The 23,883-nt window shown below is 40.0% G+C and overlaps 1 protein-coding gene across 1 annotated transcript; it reads left to right on the top strand.

Moving 5' to 3' along the window:
• Positions 1-9,072: 9,072 nt before the first annotated feature.
• Positions 9,073-12,620, top strand: LOC132507800 (UDP-N-acetylglucosamine--peptide N-acetylglucosaminyltransferase 110 kDa subunit-like). The gene has a single exon (XM_060127434.1). It carries the CDS (start codon positions 9,080-9,082, stop codon positions 12,218-12,220), a length of 3,141 nt encoding a protein of 1,046 aa, XP_059983417.1. The 5' UTR covers positions 9,073-9,079; the 3' UTR covers positions 12,221-12,620.
• The last annotated feature ends 11,263 nt before the right edge of the window (positions 12,621-23,883 follow it).

Raw genomic sequence — 23,883 nt, 5'->3', positions numbered from 1 at the left:
TTGGCATCTGAGAGTTTGATTATACTGTTTCTTGTGGCGTTCCTTGAGTTTCTCTTAGTCCTGAAATCAGGCAAAGATTTACAGCAAGCAAACACATACTGAACCAGGGAAGAGGCAATTTGAAAATGGCAGGAAAGCTTTGTGGCATTTTTACTTGCCCTTGCCCCATCTACTCTTAGTGTAGTGATGGTCTTAAAGTGGTGGGGTCTTAATGCAGTGATAGTCTTAAAGTAGCAGCAGACCATTCGTAGTACGGGGCCCTCAATCCTGCTTCAGGAGGGAGCAGAAGAGCCCATACTCTCGGATTATTATGTGTATCTGTTCTAACCTGTCTGGGAGCTACCTGAAGGACTGACACAAGATGCTTATCTCTGTCTTAGCTAACCTGGAACACAGTCTGGAAAAGCAGCGGTCATTGCTCAAAAAAAGTGCAAGGTGAACTGACAAAGCACAGATGGCTGGGGCAGAAGACTGTGCATTGAAATACAATAGACCACATAAGATGCAGGAGCAAAAGTTGGGGGAGATTCTTTGGGAACTTAGAACATACAAAAAGTACACATGTGTCCAGAGAAATTAAGAAAGCCACATGCATACTCAAGATCAGATGCATGCTCTGAAAACACCAGAGGAGTCTCTAAGCTTTTACCATGGGCTGAGCCCTGAACTCAGTGCAGGTCAGCTAAATGTTGAAGGAGTGATCCAGCAATCTGCACAATGGGGAGAGGTGTGTGGTTTTGAGTGTGCATGTGGATGTGCTTGTGTATATTTGTTTTTGTTTGTCTTAGGTGCAGGAATTCAAGGACATCTCTGTCAAAACATTAGCTAAACATGAACTAAAGGAACAGAGACTTCAGTGCCTACATACGATAAGGGGTACAGTCATTGCAAAACTAGTTTGGAAAGGTCCCTAAACAAACAGACTACTACAGCCTTCAACAATCCAAAGCCCAGAAAACCCTGGGAAAGTGGGAGAATCTGATTTCCATAGACACCACATTATAATATTTGAAAGCCAGATGTTCAACCAAAAAACTCACAAGGTATACAAAGACATGGAAAAGTATGGTCCATTTAAGAAAACAAATTAATTGATGAAACCATCCCTAAGGAAGCCCAGACTTTTCTCCATTGCATATTCTTGCCTCCTTTGTCATAGATTCATTGGCCATAAGTGCATGGGTTTCTTTCTGGGCTCTCTATTCTGTTCCAGTGATGGATGTTTTTGTGCCGGTACCATACTGTTTTGATTACTGTAGGTTTGTAGCACAGTCTGAAGCCAGGGAGCATGATTCCTCCAGTTGTGTTCTTCCTTCTCAAGACTGTTTTAGCTATTCAGGATCTTTTGTGTTTCCATACAAACTTTAAAATTATTTGTTCTAGGTCTGTGGAAAATGCCCTTGATATGTTGATACAGACTGCATTGAATGCGTAGATGTCCTTGGGTATGATGGTCATTTTAACAATATTAATTCTTCCAATCCGTGACCATGGTATATCTTTCCAGCCGTTTGTGTCATCTTTCATTTCTTTTATGAGAGTCATATAGTTTCCTGGGTACAGGTCTTTTACCTCCTTAGGCAGGTTTATTCTTATGTATTTTATTCTTTTTTATGCGATTGTAAATGGGATTGTTTCCTTAATTTCTCTTTCTGATAGTTCACTGTGAGTGTATAGAAATACAAAATTTATATATAGAAATCTATTGTATCCTGCAAATTTACCAAGTTCATGTTTGAGCTCGAATAGTTTTTTGATGGCGTCTTTCAGATTTTCTATGTATCATGCCATCTGCAAACAGTGACAGTTTTACTTTTTCCTTTCCATTTTGGAGTCCTTTTATTTATTTATTTTTTCTTGTCTGATTGCTGTGGCTAGGACTTCCAAAACTCTGTTCAATAAAAGTGGTGAGAGTGGGCATCCTTGTCTTGTTCCTGATCTTAGGGGAAATGCTTTCAGCTTTTCACCATTGAGTATGTTAGCTATGGGCTTGTCATATATGGCCTTTATTATGTTGAGGTATGTTCCCTGTATGCCCACTTTCTGGAGAGCTTTTACCATGAATGGATATTGAATTTTTTCAAAAGCTTTTTCTGCATCTATTGAGATGACCGTATGGTTTTTAGTCTTCAGTTTGTTACTGTGATGATAGGAGACCTAAGACAGCTACAGAGGCTAAGTGACCTTTCCTTCCCTGAATGGGTAGGTATCCTTGTTCTGCCTTCTAATTGAGTTAGTATCTGAGTAAAGAACTGCCAGGTGTCATTTAGTCCACAATACACTGCTGTGGCAATATAGAAATGAATTTGCCTAAGTCATTTGGCTTTTCTCAATTATAGTAAATGAATATACTGAATGAATACTTCAACTTAAGGAAATGTTCTTAAAAATATATTAATGTAGGCAACTTCAGTGGAGAACTGAAATCAAAACAAAACATTCAGGTAAAGGGTTGAAATAAAAGTACACTCAGTTGTATCCAGTTTCCTCTTGTAAATCTCTCTTTTTAATTTGAGTGGACAGTCACTTGAGAATATCTGACTTGGGGCTAAGGAAATCTAAGCCTTCTTGGCCACACTGTATTCTCTTATGTCATTTACTAAAGACACCAGTTGGGTTGCTGAAAAAAGCGTGGGAAAAATCAATCCCTCACATCCAAAGGGCGGCTCTTGAAAATATGTGTGTTGTTGTAGTTATTTTGCTCTTCTGGCCTCAGAAGTTCTAATCTTAACCTTAGCCCCTCATGGAGAGAGACTTTGTAAACCAATTCCCACATGACTCATTATGTGACTGTTGAAAAAGAGAAACCTAGCTCTTTTCCTGTGCTTTCAACCAGTTATCTTCTTCAAAAATCTGTTTGGATTGTTATACCTTAATCTTGCCTGGCAAGGGACTTATGGGAAGGTTCTTATTGTTTGAAAGTTTGGTGCCAGTATCTGCAAAGAAAGAAGAAAGATGTGTTTATCAAACATCCCAATAGTGAAGGTGTGTGAAAGCAACTTTTGAAAAAGTTAATCTGTCAGAGTTTAGCCGTATTATTACATTTTATTTTATTCATTGAAAATAAATAATTATCAATGAATCCTTTCTAGATTTTCTAGTTTCCCAAAGTTCCCTGTATTCACATTCTAAGAGGAAAAACGGTATTTTAAGTCACTGCTCTCCACCTTATATTATTTACAATCACTCCTCGTGACCTCTTCCTTCCAGGAAACTTGATCCTGAGAAGTGTCCTTTGTTTGTCTTTGTGGAATAAGTGATGAGGATGCATCCTGGAGACCTGTGAGATGTTTAACTTGTGGCATAATGAAACTAGGATGGAGAGTTCTGGAAAGATCTGGAAAGGTGGCTGGTAGAGTGTGGCCAGATGTGGTGGGAGAAGAGAGACGTACAGAGAGAGGGAGAGGAAATTTTCAGAGGGAGAAAATGAAACAAATAATTAAATAAGTTTTGTTGTGTGGTGTGGGACGCAAGCCTTTCTCTCCCCCTTTCCTTCACAATGTCTTTGTTAAAGACTGTGTTTTTCATTAGTTTTACTAAGATAGGATTTGCCGTTTTGTTTGGATACTGAGAATGGACCCATGGAAACAGTTACATTTGGGTTATCTCTGACTGTCTTTAATGAAGAACATAAATATTGGCCACACTATCTATGCACATGCTATCACCATGCCTTTTTTGTTCTCTGTTCATATATCTAAGTCCTCTTCTTTCTTTAAGGTCAATCTCAAATCTCATCTGAAATGTACATTTATTGATAGATTCAACCCATAATGAACTGTCCCTTCTTTGTCCTCCTTAGGCTCTGATTATTTACAAAAACTCATTTTTGAACTTAGAAACTGTCCAATATGATATATTAGTTATTTCACCAGCATATGTTATATCCTCAACACAATTATACGCTTTTGTGGGGCTGGGATCATACATTCTGTAATTTTTCTCAGTTCTTACACTTACTTTGATAAAAAGCGCATTCATTCATCTAAACATCATTTATTGGGTGTTAATTAAATATCTCAACTCAGTAAATATTGTTTGAATGAATGCATGCATGAATGAGGGAGTGTGCAGTAGGTAGCCTAATGTACCGCCCAATGTGAGAAAACCAAAAACATAAACACAAAAGCAAGCCAAAAAGTGGACCAGGACTTTCTGTAAAATATCCTGCTTTTTGTTGGATGATGCCATGAAAATCAAGATGCTCCTGAAAGGTCTTAATAGCTGACCAAGAATAGTAAACAATTGAAATTCTCTCAGGCTTCTTCAACCCTATCACTGGACACATTTATACCTCTCAGGAGTGGTATTAAAAGAAGAGATTAATAAAGCTTTTATAGATGAGTTGATAAATCTCTAAATATTTAAGTCTTCATTGCCTGCTAGGTTTTCTCTATTTTGGGTTTCCAAAAGATTTCAATAAACCACAGGATATTTAAAAATTAAAATAATTAAAAATTAGGATAATTAAATATTAGACATTATCTTTCTTACCTTGATGTTTTTTGATGGTAAACACCTTTTTATTGTCTCCATAGTGCTGCCTAGTTTCCACCAGTACAGTGCTTAAGTGAATTTTGCTCTGGATGTTGAATATTACTTAAATAACTAAAGTAACTTCCTCAGAATTATTATTCTATTCTGGTTAGGATACTATCTGCTCTGGTTTGTTAAAATTTCCCTTTAGAGTGGTTTTAATTTTGTTTCTGATAGGGTCCTAGGATTTATTGCCACACCCATCCTGCATCTGTTTTTCTTTGAATTACTCTCCTTGCAGTTTCTGATTCATACAGGGCCTTACAGGTTAGTGACAACCTGGCCATTACAACGCTGGGAAGGAGAGGCCTACTTTTCAGAGGTGTTGATGTTTTCTGTACCTGAAGGTTTTCAAGAGATATCAATCTTCCTCACCACCGCCCTTGGCCCTCTTAATGGACTAAGCAGTTCCTCATGAAATTTCTGTAGGATATCTGTACCAACTTCTCAATATTGTTCCATCCTGAGTCTATAAATTCCTGGCCTCAAGGTAATGTTAGATTTCTAGCTCCAGCCCCTATGTACATAAGGCCTATACTAAGGAACGGAACCCACAGACATCAGTCCGCTCTTCTTTCTCTGGATTTAATTTCTCTGTTACTTTCTGAAACATGCAGGTGTTCCTTTCTTTCTTTTAATCTCAGCTATGTCCTTTTAACTTTTTCAAAATTGACCCAGAATTTACGTGTGTCTCCAGTAAGAGTACATTAAATTGAGCTTAGTCTGCTATTCTACTGGCATATTTGAGATCCAGATAATTTGCTACTTCACTGGATTCAATGACCTGTATATTTCAGGCACCTAAAACTCACCATGTTCCAAATTTCCCTCCTTATAGTTAGTAATTTTCTTGAGAATCTGGATGACATAAAATGGAATAAAGTTAGTGAGTGGCCCAGGAATGCCTGAAAGTTTGTTTGTCAGAGTGGCCAGGGAAAGTTAAGCAAGGAAGAAAAGCAAATGAAAAACAGAATCCCATTATTATGGCTGAGTTTACTCCCAGGATTCCATGCAGAGCTCTCTGTAGAGCTGGGTTGGGTTATAACTTATGCCCAGAGCTGTACGTGGGGCTGACACCATCTCATGCCAAGCTCTCAGTTCTGGGCTAACGTCATCTCTTGTCCACTCTGTGGAGTGGAAACTTTGGAGGAATGGCCAATGTGTTCCGTGGTGTAGGAAGAGGGAAATTATGAATGTGACTTTCTAAATTGTGGAGGGACTAACCACTGTAAATGTGCCTTGAACTATGTTGTTTAATTTGACCAGTCAGATCAATGACTTCCCCTTGAATGAAATGCTGCTACGTATATGAGCAGAAAAACAAAACTGGTATAAGGAATAGATAGCTAGTGGGAAGCTTCCGCATAGCACAGGGAGATGCGCTCGGTGCTTTGTGACCACCTAGAGGGGTGGGAGGGAGGGAGATGCAAGAGGGAGGAGATATGGGGACATATGTATAACTGATTTACTTTGTTATAAAGCAGAAACTAACACACCATTGTAAAGCAATTATACTCCGATAAAGATGTTACAAAAAAAACTGGTATAAGGAGATGGAGAGACTGGGAGTCTTATTTTCCCACCAATTAACTTTGCCTCTGACCATGACCTTCCCTTTGAGTCTCCTAGACCTTGGGGATGATCGCAGCCCCTTGGGTTGGGTGACGGCAACCCCATCTTCACTAGAACCTCTATAGTTAACTTTGATTTTTCCCACTCCGTCTATCCATCCCATGTATGCAGTCAGACATTTGATCATGGACTTTTCCTGACAAAATATGCTTGAATATAACCATTTCTTTTCACTCCCACTGCTACTGCTATTGTCACTGCCTTAACTAGGGCTTTATCTTTAAGTTCTTTATATAAATATATAAATATCTATATATAAATATAATATACAAATAAATAAAATATAATATTAATTCTGATGATTTTAAAGTCTTTTCTTGATAAAGACTTTTCCTGATAAAGACACACAATATCTTATATAAATATTTTTGTATTATCTGTTCTTTTCTTAGAATTTTAGCCATATGATTCTATCTCTTGGTTTGTCTAGAACTTTTTGATTGAATGCTGGCTATTTTATTTGGCTTTTTTTGTTTTTCTCAGTGCAAACGTTGTTTTGCTTCAAAATATTTTATTCTACCTGGAAGTAGCAAATCTTCAAATTACAATTTTTTAAATGCTTTCAAATATCAATACTATAGGTGTCACAAAACCTAGAAAAATGACATTTAAAAATGAACTACTGCCAGATGTGTCTCTATAAAACTTTTCCCCCACTCTTTCAGCTATATATTCTTTAACTGCCTCCTCATACGACAGTTTATGTATTTTCGAAATAAAATTTTAAGAAATAAACTTTGTAGTTTTTAGACATAGATTTCTTGTAGCATGGTTGATTAGAATTTGCTTCTAGTTATTAATAGTTTAGAAAAGTTTATTTCAGCTTCACAATTTATTATTGATAATGTCACATTAATTTTCATTGTTAACTTTGAGAAAACCTCTATGGATTACTTCCTCATAAGTATTTACTATTATAAATGCATTACTGATTTCAGTACTGCTATAGGTTTGTGCATTACAGGGATTCTGATAAAATACTCATTCATACCATTCCATTGCACACATTGTTGATGGAGTATATTCATTCATTCATTCATTCATTCATTCATTTATTTATTTATTTTTGGCTGTGTTGGGTCTTCGTTGCTGTGCGCAGGCTTTCTCTACTTGCAGGGACTGGGGGCTACTCTTTGTTGCGGTGCACAGGCTTCTCATTGCGGTGGCTTCTCTTGTTGCAGAGCACGGGCGCTAGGCACGGAGGCTTCAGTAGTTGTGGCTCGCAGGCTCGATAGTCGTGGCTCACGGGCTCTAGAGCGCAGGTTCCGTAGTTGTGGCACACCGGCTTAGTTGCTCCGTGACATGTGGGATCTTCCCGGACCAGGGCTCGAACCCTTGTCCCCTGCATTGGCAGGTGGCTTCTTAACCACTGCGCCATCAGGGAAGCCCCTGGAGTATATTCTTGACAGAAGAAAATTTCCGTTTTGACTAAGCATTGATGAGAACTGAATCTTTGACTTATCTTTCACATGCCTGATGATTGAAATAATTTTCCACAGATTAGCTTCTGGTTTTGTACTTTTCAGTTCTTTTTTTCTTCTTCAAACGCACATGCTTTGAGAGCTGTGAAGTGCAAGACATGGCTATATTGTAAGGTGGTTTTTGTCCTTATGCTTCTGTGTCTTGTGCTAGGTCAAGTCAGTAGAGTAGTCAGTATGAGTACTGGAAGTTATTCCTGTAATGCGATAGTATATAGTCAATTACATATGGCGGTGTCTGAAAATCACATAATAGCCTCACTTAAAACATCTCCTTAGGGCTTCCCTGGTGGCGCAGTGGTTGAGAGTCCACCTGCCGACGCAGGGGACACAGGATCGTGTCCCGGTCCGGGAAGATCCCACATGCCGCGGAGCGGCTAGGCCCATGAGCCATGGCCGCTGAGCCTGTGCGTCCAGAGACTGTGCTCCACAACGGGAGAGGCCACAACAGTGAGAGGCCCGCGTACCACAGAATAAAGAAAATCTCCTTAGCCAGATTTCAAGAAAGCCTGTGGCCATTCCAATATGATCCAACATAGCGGAATATGATAGAAGGAAAATTGGCAAAGAAAGAGATGCTGGTCTTACCTGATGGAAGTTAAAATATCTCACTTTTGACAATTTTGCAAAAACTTATAATTCCATGAACTAATTTCTAGGGTTCTTCATAGGACCTAAAAAGGAACCCATAGAGTTGTGGAACAACAATAGAAGCTGCTGTGATAAGAAGCCCAGGCACCGCAACAAAGAGTAGCCCCCGCTCGCCACAACTAGAGAAAGTCTGCACGCAGCATTGAAGACCCAACGCAGCCAAAATAAAAATAAATAAATAAAGATAAATTTAATTTTAAAAAAGTAATACTCAGGTTTGAGGCATGAGAAGTATGATGAGGAGAAATTAGCTAATCCTTTCAGAACTTTTAAAATATCAAACTCAGTCTCTAAGATTTTAGCATTATGTACAACATTGGTTACTTATTAGTGGTTTGGGAAGGCCAATTTAAGATTTTCTGATCTTACTGTATTGAAATTCACGGCCCTAATGTTTTCCACATTGACTATATGAATGATGAAGTAAAGTCAGTCATGTATTTCCTTTCCAACTGGACAGAAAACAAAATTTTAAAAAGTGTTTGGACTACTGACTTTTGATTTCTTCTAAGGCAAGTGTATAGGTAATTTTTATTCCCTGATTAGGAGAAAAATGGTGGAAGAGGGCAGGGTTAAGAATTAAGATTTCAAGAGCGTGAGAGGTAGATGGCCAACCAGAGTTCCTAAGTTTCAGTGCGTGTAACTGTTGCCGCCGCTTAAGCCTGCCAAAGCAGTGGTATGGCTGCTGCCCTCATATTTGCTACCTCTAGAAACGTTCTTGCCAGTAGTGGCAGCAGCGGGACTCAATTACCCCCTTTCCTCACTCTCTCCAGAAGCTCCAGATGGCGTCTTCTGTGGGCAACGTGGCCGACAGCACAGAACCAACGAAACGTATGCTTTCCTTCCAAGGGTTAGCTGAGTTGGTACATCGAGAGTATCAGGCAGGAGATTTTGAGGCAGCTGAGAGACACTGCATGCAGCTGTGGAGACAAGAGCCAGACAATACTGGAGTACTTTTATTACTTTCATCTCTACACTTCCAGTGTCGAAGGCTGGACAGATCTGCCCACTTTAGTACTCTGGCAGTTAAACAGAACCCTCTTCTGGCAGAAGCCTATTCGAATTTGGGGAATGTGTACAAGGAAAGAGGGCAGTTGCAGGAGGCAATTGAGCATTACCGGCAGGCATTGCATCTCAAACCAGATTTCATCGATGGTTATATTAACCTGGCAGCCGCTTTGGTAGCAGCAGGCGACATGGAAGGGGCAGTACAAGCTTACGTCTCTGCTCTTCAGTGCAATCCTGATTTGTACTGTGTTCGCAGTGACCTGGGGAACCTGCTCAAAGCCCTGGGTCGCTTGGAAGGAGCCAAGGCATGTTATTTGAAAGCAATGGAGACGCAACCGAACTTTGCAGTAGCTTGGAGTAATCTTGGCTGTGTTTTCAATGCACAAGGGGAGATTTGGCTTGCCATTCATCACTTTGAAAAGGCTGTCACGCTTGACCCCAATTTTCTGGATGCTTATATCAATTTAGGAAATGTCTTGAAAGAGGCACGGATTTTTGACAGAGCTGTGGCAGCTTACCTTTGTGCCCTAAGCTTGAGCCCAAATCATGCAGTGGTACATGCCAACCTGGCTTGTGTATACTATGAGCAAGGCCTGATGGATCTGGCAGTAGACACCTACAGGCGAGCTATTGAATTGCAACCACATTTCCCTGATGCTTACTGCAACCTAGCCAACGCTCTGGAAGAGAAGGGCAGTGTTGCCGAAGCAGAAGAGTGTTATAATACAGCTCTGCGGCTGTGTCCCACCCATGCAGACTCTCTGAATAACCTAGCCAATATCAAAGGAGACCAGGGAAACTTTGAAGAGGCAGTTCGCTTGTATTGTAAAGCATTAGAAGTCTTCCCAGAGTTTGCTGTTGCCCATTCAAATTTAGCAAGTGTATTGCAGCAGCAGGGAAAACTGCAGGAAGCTCTGATGCATTATAAGGAGGCTGTTCGAATCAGTCCTACCTTTGCTGATGCCTACTGTAACATGGGAGACACTCTAAAGGAGATGCAGGATGTTCAGGGAGCCTTGCAGTGTTATACTCGTGCCATTCAGATTAACCCTGCACTTGCGGATGCCCACAGCAATCTGGCTTCCATTCACAAGTATTCAGGGAATATTCCAGAAGCAATTGCTTCTTATCGCACTGCTCTGAAGCTTGAACCTGATTTTCCTGACGCTTATTGTGATTTGGCTCATTGCCTGCAGATTGTCTGTGATTGGACAGACTATGATGAGCGAATGAAGAAGTTGGTCAGCATTGTGGCTGACCAGCTGGAGAAGAATAGGTTGCCTTCTGTGCAGCCTCATCATAGTATGCTCTATCCTCTTTCTCATGGCTTCAGGAAGGCTATTGCTGAGAGCCATGGGAACCTCTGCTTGGATGAGATCAGTGTCCTTCATAAACCACCGTACGAACATCCAAAAGACTTGAAGCTCAGTGATGGTCGACTGCGTGTAGGATACGTGAGTTCTGACTTTGGGAATCATCCTACTTCTCATCTTATGCAGTCTATTCCAGGCATGCACAATCCTGATAAATTTGAGGTATTCTGTTATGCCCTGAGCCCAGATGATGGCACAAACTTCCGAGCGAAGGTGATGGCAGAAGCCCATCATTTCATTGATCTTTCTCAGATTCCATGCAATGGGAAAGCAGCTGATCGCATCCATCAAGACGGTATACACATCCTTGTAAATATGAATGGTTATACCAGGGGTGCTCGAAATGAACTCTTTGCTCTCAGGCCAGCTCCTATTCAGGCAATGTGGCTGGGCTACCCTGGGACCAGTGGCGTGCTTTTCATGGATTATATCATCACTGATCAGGAAACTTCACCTGCTGAAGTTGCTGAGCAGTATTCTGAGAAACTGGCTTATATGCCCCATACTTTCTTTATTGGTGATCATGCTAATATGTTCCCTCACCTGAAGAAGAAGGCAGTCATCGATTTTAAGTCCAATGGGCACATTTATGACAATCGGGTTGTGCTGAATGGCATCGACCTCAAAGCATTTCTTGATAGTCTCCCAGATGTGCAGATTGTCAAGATGAAATGTCCTGATGGAGGAGACAACGCAGACAGCAGTAATACGGCTCTTAATATGCCTGTCATTCCTATGAATACTATTGCAGAGGCAGTTATTGAAATGATTAACAGAGGACAAATTCAGATAACAATTAATGGATTCAGTCTTAGCAATGGACTGGCAACTACCCAGATCAACATTAAGGCTGCCACTGGAGAGGAGGTTCCCCGTACCATTATTGTAACCACACGTTCTCAGTACGGGTTACCGGAAGATGCCATTGTGTACTGTAACTTCAATCAGTTATATAAAATTGACCCATCTACTTTGCAGATGTGGGCAAATATTCTGAAGCGTGTTCCCAATAGTGTGCTGTGGCTGTTGCGTTTTCCAGCAGTAGGAGAACCTAATATTCAACAGTATGCACAAAATATGGGCCTTCCCCAGAACCGTATCATTTTTTCACCTGTTGCTCCTAAAGAGGAACATGTTCGGAGAGGCCAGCTGGCTGATGTCTGCTTGGACACTCCACTCTGTAATGGACACACCACAGGGATGGATGTCCTTTGGTCAGGGACACCCGTGGTGACTATGCCAGGAGAGACTCTTGCTTCCCGAGTTGCAGCTTCCCAGCTCACTTGTTTAGGCTGTCTTGAGCTTATTGCTCAAAATAGACAAGAATATGAAGACATAGCTGTGAAACTGGGAACTGATCTAGAATACCTGAAGAAAATTCGTTGCAAAGTCTGGAAGCAGAGAACATCTAGCCCTCTGTTCAACACCAAACAATACACAGTGGACCTAGAGCGGCTCTATCTACAGATGTGGGAGCATTACGCAGCTGGCAACAAACCTGATCACATGATTAAGCCTGTTGAAGTCACTGAGTCGGCCTAAATAATGACTGTGTGCACAGGAGAATTACCCTGTACCTGAGCCTCAACCTTCTGGGGGAAAGGGAACTACTTTTTCCTTATCTGTACAATACCATGCTGCAGATGGGTGACAGACAATGATAAGAAATAGCACAGCCAGACTTGCTTCCTGCATGATCATGATCACGATAGGGAGAGACACAAGAGATGGGAAACTGCTGTTCCACAAGGAGTCTCCATAGAATTTTGCAGCAGCCAGGTGTCTGGAAGGTCTGGAAGGTAAGTCTGGAAGGTCTGATCTCCCTTGGTCTTCCATGGGATGGATGGTTAGTGTGGAAGGGAGATAGAGATTGCCCAGCCGTTTTGTGATTATCATGGATTGATTGAGTCTTCTGAATTAATATTTTTCTTTATATTTTGGGTATTGGAGCTTTTAAAAATGTTTGGTTTCAGGTATTTGTATTCATGTGAAGTGTGTACGATTCTCTTGAGATAAGCTTTTAAGCTAAAATATTCCTTGTTTTAGTTTCTGAACTCGACAGATAAATGGGGACTTTGCTGGTATAGTCTTTTTATAGGTTTTGTAAACCACTTGAGCCTATATCAGTCATTTTAGTGTCTGACATAATGTTCGGAACTATCAGTGCTTTGTTGGTTTATAGATGATGGCTTAAATTCTTTTCCTGGTCCGTTTCCTTCTTCCCTTCCCCCTACTTTAAAAATTCTCCTGTAACTTGGCTAACAAAAAACCAAGTCTGATTCAAAACCTCCCAGAGTGTTTCTCTTAACCGCATCATCTGGTGCCAAATGAAGATTCTTAGGAGTGATTATTAATTCTGAAGGGCACAGTTGTGGTACTGTCACTGATGATAATAATAATGGATTTTTGGCCTAGAGTTTTGACCTATTTCACCAGTGTTTTACCGTTGACTGCCCCTCTATGCTGCTTCCAAAAGTCATAGTGTGTGTTAAGATTTTTACTTTCATTTCTAATGTTTGTTTGTTTTTTTTAGTGAGTCCTGTTCTACCTTTTTCTTTCAGCAGAAATGAAATCCCAGGTAAGTATAAGTATTCAAATATTTGATCAGTAAGTAAGTCACAGTTATCTCCAGTACATTAAATAACTTTCATCAAAAAACATGTTATAGGTAAAAAGCTCTGAAGGACCAGCTATGTATATGATAATTATGTTTCAGACCTTCTAGGGTATTATATATAATAACTTGTCTTCTGGACGTGGTCTTGAAGTCTTTGTGGATTCAGTCTCAGTAGTAGCGAACTGCACTGCTACTTGGTTTGGAGTACAAATTAGACTTTAGCCCTCCTGGAGGTTGAGTTTTTGGTATTGAAAACCATAGGAATGAAATTATTGTATTTCAACAAAGGATCGAGGGCTTGAGGCTTAAACAAGGCAACATACGTGTGGGAAGCAGTCAGCCTTGAGGGCAGGTAAGGACATGCCAGGCATGCGGCCGCTGCTCGAAGGGACTGTCCCTACTTGTTCCCCTCCTTGTTCCATTCCATGGGAGATAAATCACCAGAGCCCAGAGATCAGAAAGAATGTAAAATGAGACAAGCAAAGCTGTCTCCCCCCTGCACATGCAGGTTATTTTTGATGCTTCTGGGTTTATGGGTTTCCTCCCAGGGAAGTTAACCTTGAGCCGAGACAGTCTGTAGATAATGTAAACCACCATCTGGCAACCTTCCGATTTCTAGTCTATATAATCTGCAACTGTAGCATAATAAAATTTGCCTTGCAACCATCAGTTGTCTTGGTCCTTCTGACCCCATCCGTCGGTGCTACTTCAGTTCCTTACCCCTTCCCTTCTGACCCTGGGCGGTGAGATCCTCTTTCTCCGGCTGGTCCGCGGCAAGTGGCACTCGAACAGGGACCTGAAGCGTGAAGGCAATTAAAAGAAAAAGAAAGTGCAGGTAAGAGAACACTTAGGCAAAATATGTGTGGCCACCAGTAAAAGTGAAACGAATAGAGGCATAAGGCAATAGTCAGAAGTAAAATAAGATGAGGCAAAAGGGCTCAAAGATGTATGAATTATTTGCTCAGGTTTTACTTTTGATGCTTAGGGCTCGGGGTAATAAAGTTTCTGAACTTTATTGTTGACTGAATTTTTACAGCATATCCATGGTGTATCTCCCTGGTTTCCTGATGGCGGCTCTGTTGACATAGAAATCTGGCAGAAAGTTGGAGAAGATGTAAAAAATTATTACGAGTCTCGAGGGCCTACTCATACTCCTGTTGTTACATATAGTTTGTGGAATCTGATAAAAATATGTTTAGATTCTTCTCATGATAGTGTTGATTTGAATGTAAAGTCAGAAAAACATAAGCCTCTGACAGAAGGAGAGACTGTATTATCAACTACTGTGTCGCCACTTCCTAAACCGAAAGAGCTAATTAATTTAAATAGTTTAGATGAAGAGGAACATTTTGACTTAACAGATGAGGCTTGTAAACATAAAAGAGAGAAATATCCTGAGGATGATTTTCTAATGGCTGGTAAGTCAGTGAAAAAGCTGCAGGTTAATAAGGACTGTCTTCCTCAAAAATCTACGTCTGTAAAAATGCTCAGTCCCTTGCAGCGCGCTGTACAAGGAGCAATAAAACGAGGAGAAGATCCTATTTTCTGTTGTCCCGTCATAGAAAGACCTGATCCTAATAATCCTCAACAAGCTACTAGGGAGCATCAGGCTCTCCCTTTGAAAGTTTTGAAAGATTGAAAATCTGCCTGTGCTCAATATGGGCCCACTGCTCCTTTTACTACTGCTATGGTTGACAGGAGAAGCTCTTCCCCCCGCTGATTGGAAGTCTATTGCACGAGCTTGTTTAAATGGTGGAGATTATTTAATATGGAAGTTTGATTTTTATGAACGGGCTGCTGAACAAGCAGAAAAGAATGCTGCCCATAATATTCCAGTTGATTATCATATGCTGATTGGGGAAGGACAATATCTTTCTTTACAAGATCAATTAACTTATCCCTTTGTTGCTTATCCTCAAATAAATCATTTGGCATTACAAGCCTGGAGGAAATGTCCTTCTACACACAAAACTGAAGATCTTTCAAAACTTAGACAGGGACCTGATGAACCATATGCTGATTTTGTAGATAGGTTGTCACAGGCGGTGGGGAGACTCATTGTGGACGGACTCACTGGTACAATTGTAGTTAAGCAACTTGCTTTTGAAAATGCTAATAATGCGTGTCAGGCTGCGATTCGACCTTGGAGAAAACGGGGAACATTGGAGGATTATATTCGCCTTTGTGCAGACATTGGGCCTACTTATATACAGGGTGCTGCTGTGGCTGCAGCATTAACTAAAGTGGGGTTTAAAAACAATCAAAAGAAAACAAAGACTTGTTTTAAATGCGGAAAGGCAGGTCCTTTTGCTAGAGAATGTAGGTCTTTTAATTCTAACCCTAGTCCTTCCTTCCCTACTCAAAAACCTCCAGATGGTCAGAAAATCCCTGGCTTATGCCCTAAATGCAATAGGGGAAAACATTGGGCACAAGATTGTTGCTCAGTGGCCCACAAGGATGGGCCACCACTGTCGGGAAACTCTTCCCAGGGCCTTCCCCGGCCCCAACAAATAATAAGCGCAATGTCTGTGTATCCTCCTCAAATTATCAATCAGACATTAACCAAAAACAAAAACATACAATATCCTCGCTCTCCAGAGCAACACCAGGAAGCGCAGGACTGGAGCTCAGTACCTCCGCCCGATATGTATTAACTCCTGAAATGGGTCCTCAGGCCCTCTCTACGGGCATCTGTGGACCTTTACCCACAAGGGTTTGATGGGACTATTATTGGGAAGAAGTAGTGTCACCATGAAAGGTTTAACTGTTATGCCAGGAGTCATAGATTCTGACTACGAAGGAGAAATAAAAGTCATGGCACAAACTATTAAAAATATAATAACTATCTCTCCTGGTGATAAAATTGCACAATTGCTACTTTTGCCCTTTGTACCTCATGGACAAATTTTCCAACATCGAAAGAGAGAAACAAAGGCTTTTGGATCGTCTAATGCTGCCTACTGGATTCAGAAGATAGGGAAAGAACGTCCAGAAATGAAATGAACCATTAATGGAAAGGTTTTTTCAGGTTTGTTAGACACTGGAGCTGATGTCTCTGTTATGACGCAGGTACACTGGCCTAAACGTTGGCCCATTAGTCCTACTATTACAGAACTTCACGGAATAGGACAAAGTTGTTCTCCTATGCAAAGCAGTCAGTTTTTTTTATGGCAAGATAGTGAGGGCCATTCAGGATATTTCCAGCCTTATGTTTTGCCTGGGCTGCCTTTAAACCTCTGGGGCCGAGATATATTAAAAGAAATGGGAGTATTACTTTATAGTCCAAACTCTCAAGTCTCTAATATGATGTTGGATCAAGGATTTCTTCCCACAAAAGGGCTGGGAACAAATCAACAAGGAACTGTCTGTCCTATTGATGTGAAAATAAAAAATGATAGACAAGGTTTGGGTTTTTCTTAGGGGCCTTGGATTCTCCACTCACTGCTGATCCAATTACTTGGCTGACTGATGACCCTGTATGGGTGGACCGATGGCCCCTCACAAAGGAGAAATGAGAAGCTCCAGAGCAATTAGTACTGGAACAATTAGGGCATTTAGAAATTTCCAGTAGTCCTTGGAATACTCCTATTTTTATTATCAAGAAAAAATCTGGAAAATATAGGTTATTACAGGATCTAAGAGCTGTTAATAAAACTATGCTAATAATGGGAGCTCTTCAACCAGGCCTACCCTCTCCAACAGCCATACCACACAATTATCATCTTTTAGTTGTAGATTTAAAAGATTGTTTTTTCACTATTCCTTTGTTTCCTGAAGATAGAAAACATTTTGCTTTTAGCTTGCCTGCCTTAATTTTTAAGGAACCCATGAGGAGATTTCAATGGAAAGTATTGCCTCAGGGCATGGCAAATAGTCCTACATTATGCCAAAAATATGTGGCTCAGGCCTTGACTCCTGTGAGAAAAAGGTTTCCATCATTATATCGCATACATTATATGGATGATATACTTTTAGCCACTGATAATATTTCTTTATTAGAGAGTGCGTTTCAATTTTTACAACAGTCCTTACAATCATTTGGCTTGGTCATTGCCTCAAGAAAACTTCAAAGACAATCTCCATTTTTATATTTGGGAAAATATATTGATAACACTACTATTAGGCCTCAAAAACTGCAAATTCGAGTTGATAATTTAAAAACATTAAATGCTTTTCAAAAATTACTTGGAGATATTAATTGGCTAAGGCCTGCCTTAAAACTTACTACTGCTCAATTACAGCCTTTGTTTGATATTCTTAAAGGTGACTCAGATCCTTCTTCTTCACGCTCTATGACTCCAGAAGGATTTCAAGCTTTACAAATAGTCAATAGATCTATCAGTTCTACACAATTAACTAGAATTCATACTCACCTTCCAATTTTCTTAATAATTTGTCCAACTCCTCATGTGCCTACTGCCGTCTTATGGCAAACTGTTGGAATTATTGAATAGATTCATATGAAAACTACACCCTCTAAAGTTATTAACCCTTATTATGAACTTATTAGTAATTTAATAATGCAAGGTAGAACTAGATGCTTACAACCTATAAGTATAGAACCTTCTCAAATTATTATCCCTGATTCAGTTAGTCAACAGAATTGGCTTTTTCAACATAGTAATGAATGGGGTCTTGCTCTTGCAGGATTTTCAGGTACCTTGGAATGCCATTACCCTGCTGATAAATTGATCCAATTCAGCAAACTTAACTCATATCTTTCCTTCTATAATTAGGCAACAGCCTGTCCCTCATGTACCTTTGGTTTTTACGGACGGTTCTTCTTCAGGAGTGGCTACTGTAATCATTGACGACGGAACAAACCTCGTTAAAGAAACTTCCTTGACTTCAGCTCAACGTGTTGAACTGTATGCTGTCATTATGTCTTTTAAACATTTGCCTTCTATATCTTTTAATTTGTTTTCTGATAGTAAATATCTTATTAGCTTGTGATTTCTTCTGGAGACTGCGAGCATAGGACATACTAATGACCCTGAATTATCATCCTCTTTTCGTTTGCTTCAACAGCTTATTCGTTCCCATGATGGTCCTGTTGCAGGTCTGTATATCCGTGCTCATTCTAACTTGCCTGGTCCATTGACTAAACTTAATGCGACTGCAGATGTTTTAACTCGATCTAAACGTGATCTTTATCCTGTACATTTTCCTCCCAAGAATAGAGTTGAAGTTACTCCTCCTCCTCAATCTCTTTTCCCTAAAGCAGGACATGTCCCAATTTACCGTACTCCTCCTTTCCGTTCGTCATGCTGTCAAGAATGGCTAATATACTGCATTCATTATCTCCATACTCTTGATACTCATGGTCCATGTCCTGGACACCCTCATATTATGGTAAGTTATGATCAAACTGCTTCACAAGCAGCACAGCAGTTGCACGCTTTACACCGTCAGTCAGCGGCTACATTACACACACAATTTTCCCTTACTGGTGAAGCCGCCCCACAAATTGTTAAGCAGTGCCCACAATGCTTACCTCACCTTCCTGTTCCACATTATGTTGTTAATCCTCGTGGATTATTACCTAGACATTTATGGCAAATGGATGTTACTCATATCCCGTCTTTTGGGAAATTACAGTTTGTTCATGTCACTATCGATACTTATTCTGGTTTCCTCTGTGCTACAGCACAGACCGGAGAAGCTACTAAACATGTTATCACTCATTTATTACACTGTTTTGCTTTCATGAACCTTCCCAAAATTATTAAAACAGATAATGGGCCCGCTGCTTTCGCAACATTTTGTAATTCATTACAAAATTACCCATATTACAGGCATTCCATATAACCCTCAAGGACAAGGTATTATAGAACGTGCAAATAGATCTTTAAAGCTAACTATTGAAAAAATAAAAAGGGGGGAATTGTATAGAACAACGCCACATAACCTTATAAATGATGCTCTGTTTATTTTAAATGTTCTCACTGTTGACAAATTTGGCTGCTCTGCAGGGGGAAGGTTGGTGGCTGAGCCAAGATTGGCCTCTCAATCTCCGGAGGTCCTCTGGAAAGATCCGTTAACCAGCACTTGGCGTGGTCCTGATCCTGTGTTGATTTGGGGACGTGGTCACGTGTGTATCTTTCCCAGATCAGCGCCTGGACCTTGCTGGCTTCCTGAACGCTTAGTCAAGCAAATAGATGGCTCGCCACAGCTCACCTAGTTCAGAAGATGAAGAAGCTCTGCATCTCTCCCAAAAATTTGACAGTGTTGATTCAGAAAAAGAAGAAGAGGAGACCACTTGCCAGGACGACTCAAAGGAGTGATGTTCCAACTTGGGGACAAATTAAACAACTGGTTTCATGAGCTCAAGAGTCAGTGAAACAACAGAATAATCCTGTTACACCTGTAACTTTATTTTTGGCTATGTTGGCAACCATTTCATGTGTTCCCTCTGTTAATGCAGCAACTTACTGGGCCTATGTACCTGATCCTCCACTATTACAACCCGTATCTTGGTCTGAAGCAGAGTTTCCTGTATTTTACAATGATAAGTGTTTATGGGCCTCTTATTGGGAATATAAAACAAATCAATATGTCTGTAAATTATACTAACTGGCTTAGTACCCATCCTGTCTGTCTTAGCCCATTGAATCTGGAAACTGGACGTGTAAAGGCTATTAGTTATGAGCATACAGATGTTTATGAGGGAACGGATCAATCAATTAGTTTGTCAGGCTCTCCAGGCATCCTTCGTTTTACAGGAACCAACATTACTCTTACATGCCCGGCTACCAGCTGACGAGAGTATCTTAAGGATACCATCATTTGGTATAAAATGGGCAACCTATTAATATTAGAGGTCAAATCTCATACACCTCACCACTTAGGGATTCCGCTATTACTATAGCCAAGGTTACAGGTGAAGATTCAGGAAATTATTTCTGTATGAAGCGTTTACTTGGAGGACAAGGGATACTTATAGCTGGACATAAGGTTACTATGCTTAACAGAAAATCAAAAAATCAATTGCCTCCCCTTATGACCGTTAACTTTCCTGGATCCAATTTTGAACGTTGCAATGCATCTTGGAATAAAACCAAATATGGTGTACTATAGATTATACCACGGTGTCAATTCTTATCTCTTCTTTTCCCATCATAGATAGGTTTATCACATTTCAAAAGAACTGGGATATATGGAAACTAGTTCTAACTTATTCCAATACACCTGTTATAACTTGTGTTTCTCCTCCATATACACGTTTGTGTGGTTCTATTAACATTGGTAATTCTTCCAAAGGAGGATATAATATTAGCTGTGTTAATTGTATTTTTAGCAGTTGTATGTTCCCTTCTGCAGGAACGCAATCTGTGCTTATACTAAAGCAACCCATGTATGTTATGGTGCCTGTACATCTGAGAGAACCTTGGTATGAAGATACTGGAGTACAGGCATGGGTGGAAGTCTCTAAAGCCTTGCAGAGGAGACGCTTTCTTGGGTGGCTAATAGTAAGTTTACTTGCGTCGGCTGCTCTGTCTGCTACCGTGGCTACTGCCGGTCTTGCTCTTTCACAGAGTATTAATCATGCTCACTTTGCTAATCAGTTATCTCAACATAGCAGTCTTGCTTTATCTTTACAAAGTCACATATATTTACGGATTAATAACAAGTTAGATGAATTTAAAAACGCAATTTTGGGGGTTAGAGATCAGATGGCAGCATTAAAATTGAGGATGCGTTTAGCTTGTCATGCAAAGTATACATGGATGTGTGTTACTCCTTAAAAGTACAGTGACTGTATTTGGGAATGGGAAAAAGTAAAAATGCATCTGCTGAGTGTTTGGTCAGATAATAATATTAGTCTTGATCTTAAGAAATTAAATGCTGAAATTCAGGATATACAAAATACACATCTTGATGATGTTTCGCCAGAAGACGTAATTCAAACTTTACTGGATCATTTAAAGTGGTTAAACCCTCAGTCTTGGATTACTGGAAGGTTGTCAGGATTTATTACCCTGGCCATAATTTGCCTATTATTGATAATAATCTTCTCATGTCTGTTTCGTATCCTCATGCAACAGTACACTACTCTCGGCACTAAACTTCATGGAATTATTTTGCAGCAAAAGTTAAAAAATAAAAAAGGGGGACCTGTGGGAAGCAGTCAGCCTTGAGAGCAGGTAAGGACATGCCAGGCATGCGGCCGCTGCTCGAAGGGACTGTCCCTACTTGTTCCCCTCCTTGTTCCATTCCATGGGAGATAAATCACCAGGGCCCAGCGATCAGAAAGAATGTAAAATGAGACAAGCAAAGCTGTCTTTCCCCTGCACATGCAGGTTATTTTTGATGCTTCTGGGTTTATGGGTTTCCTCCCAGGGAAGTTAACCTTGAGCTGAGACAGTCTGTAGATAATGTAAACCACCATCTGGCAGCCTTCCTTTTTCTAGTCTATATAATCTGCAACTGTAGCGCAATAAAATTTGCCTTGCAACCATCAATTGTCTTGGTCCTTCTGACCCCATCCGTCGGTGCTACTTCAGTTCCTTACCCCTTCCCTTCTGACCCTGGGCAGTGAAATCCTCTTTGTCCGGCTGGTCCGCGGCACACATGAATATATGTTTTTGTCTTGCTGTACTCACCTGTGCTGTCTAGTAACAGATATTTTGTCTGCTAGTAGTGTTCTAGATTATGTCTTTCCAAAGCGCTGAGGCAGTGCACCTATTCTGTAGTTGCAGCTGATGCCTGAATGTAGCCTAGCTGACAAATTATTGATTAATAAGAACTGGAATTTCTCAAAGATTTGTACTGTTAACCAAAATCTGAGCAAGGAGTCTCAAATGTAATTCTTAGCCAGAATTACATGTTAATGAACCATTTAACAGTGTGAATCAAGGAACATCAGTGTAAGGATTTCTTTTAATTTATTTTTTACCTGCTTGAGATATCAGTTAAAGTTTGCCAGCTTGGTTGCAGATGAACGGACGTTTGAAGTTCACCAAACTACTTAATGTGGGATAGGATAATAGACTTCCAGCGCCCTCAAGGCTGTGACCTTGCAGCCATTTTACATAGCACATCCTCCTCCTATAGGGATGAACCTTTCCCTGGCCCGAAAAGTAGCAGCTCTGTTGAAGCTTTGCTTATTGTAACAGGATTTTGTTTCCAGGTTACATGTCTGTGGAAGACTTAATTCTGAATAGAGATATAGATATTACTGAAAACTAATTGTTTTTTCTATTATACTCTGATTTATCAAGAAAGTAAAACATTTAAACTGTGCTACAGAAATTCAGAAGTTGTCTTGCAATCTTTAAACAATAAATGAATGAGTTGCCCTTAAAAAAAAAAAAGGATTAAGCAGTTAAGCTGTTGGTCCCACATCAGACAAATTTTCCTATACCTTCCATCAATATTGTTAACAGAGACTGTTATTTTATTAATCCTAAGATCCCGTGATTCTTTCTTCATGTTTCAGGGGACAGCAGGTGAGAGAGTGGATTTGTTAAGCTGGGTGGGTTTATCCTTCTTTTATGCGTTCATTCAATTTTATGTTCATTTACTTATTGTACACACATGGCAATAGAAGCTGCTAAAGCAGTCATTGCTATTCTGCAAAACAACAAGGCAGAGAAGCAGATGTCTTATTTCTGAGATTTCTCCCCCCAGGATTATTATGATTAAAGATCCTTTCCCCCCACTCCCTGGAGAGGACAAGGGGCTGCTCGCTGGAGGTTTTTTAATGACTTGGGGAAAGGCTCAAATATCCCCCCATTATGGTAATCCACCCCAGGGGCAAACCACACAAGAATATTATGAATTTATTTTATTTTTCTATCCTTGCAAAGGTAATACTCAGCTCATTAGAATATGAAAACTATACTGTCAAATTTCAGAATTACATGGATGAAGAAAATCACCAAAGTGGCATCATATCACGTGTGTTATAGTTGTATTGACTATATTGACTATATTAACTATGTTGTGTTAACAATATATTGTATAACTATATATTGAAAAGGCAAAATGCTGTAACTTATTTCAGAAAAAATAATTATGTTGGCAAACCCCAAATTGTACACTGTAGACAGGTCCTAGGAAAAGAAGATTTAATTCATAGTGGACAAGAGGTTAGCTTCTGTTTTCAGCCATGTGCTATTTCAAGAATTAAACGTCATGAATAATACAGGATATAAGAGGAATAGTCTAAAGACGGAAAAGCACATTTTGATTAGGAAAGAGAATTTAAGGCTTAAGTCTTTTTTTTTTAAGGAAAACTGCCTTATTACTATGAGATAAGAAAATTGTTTCCTTCTTTTCTTCCTTGCTTTCTTCTTTTTCTTTTTTTTAACCTTTTTAATTTTGGATATTTGACCTCTAAGCTGAGATGACTGAAAATGCCTCCTCTGGGCATCAACCTTTTTGAAAGACTTTTTCCCCCTCCCTAAGGGCTATTTGTCTCTTGGAGGCATTGCCTACATTACTCACCAAGAGGCAAGCATTTGTCCTTGCACTAAATGCTGACATCTCCTGATAAGAGGGAAGCTGCAAAGTAGAAGAATTGAAGGTCAATATGTTGATAGTGGTCTCAAGAGCATTGATGTACATTTGTGTATTGGGGAAGGGG

The sequence above is a fragment of the Lagenorhynchus albirostris genome, chromosome 17, assembly GCF_949774975.1.
Source record: "Lagenorhynchus albirostris chromosome 17, mLagAlb1.1, whole genome shotgun sequence".
In the NCBI taxonomy this organism is placed as follows: Eukaryota; Metazoa; Chordata; class Mammalia; order Artiodactyla; family Delphinidae; genus Lagenorhynchus; species Lagenorhynchus albirostris.
The sequence above is the reverse complement of the archived record's forward strand: the minus strand, read 5'-3'. Positions and strand labels throughout refer to the sequence as shown.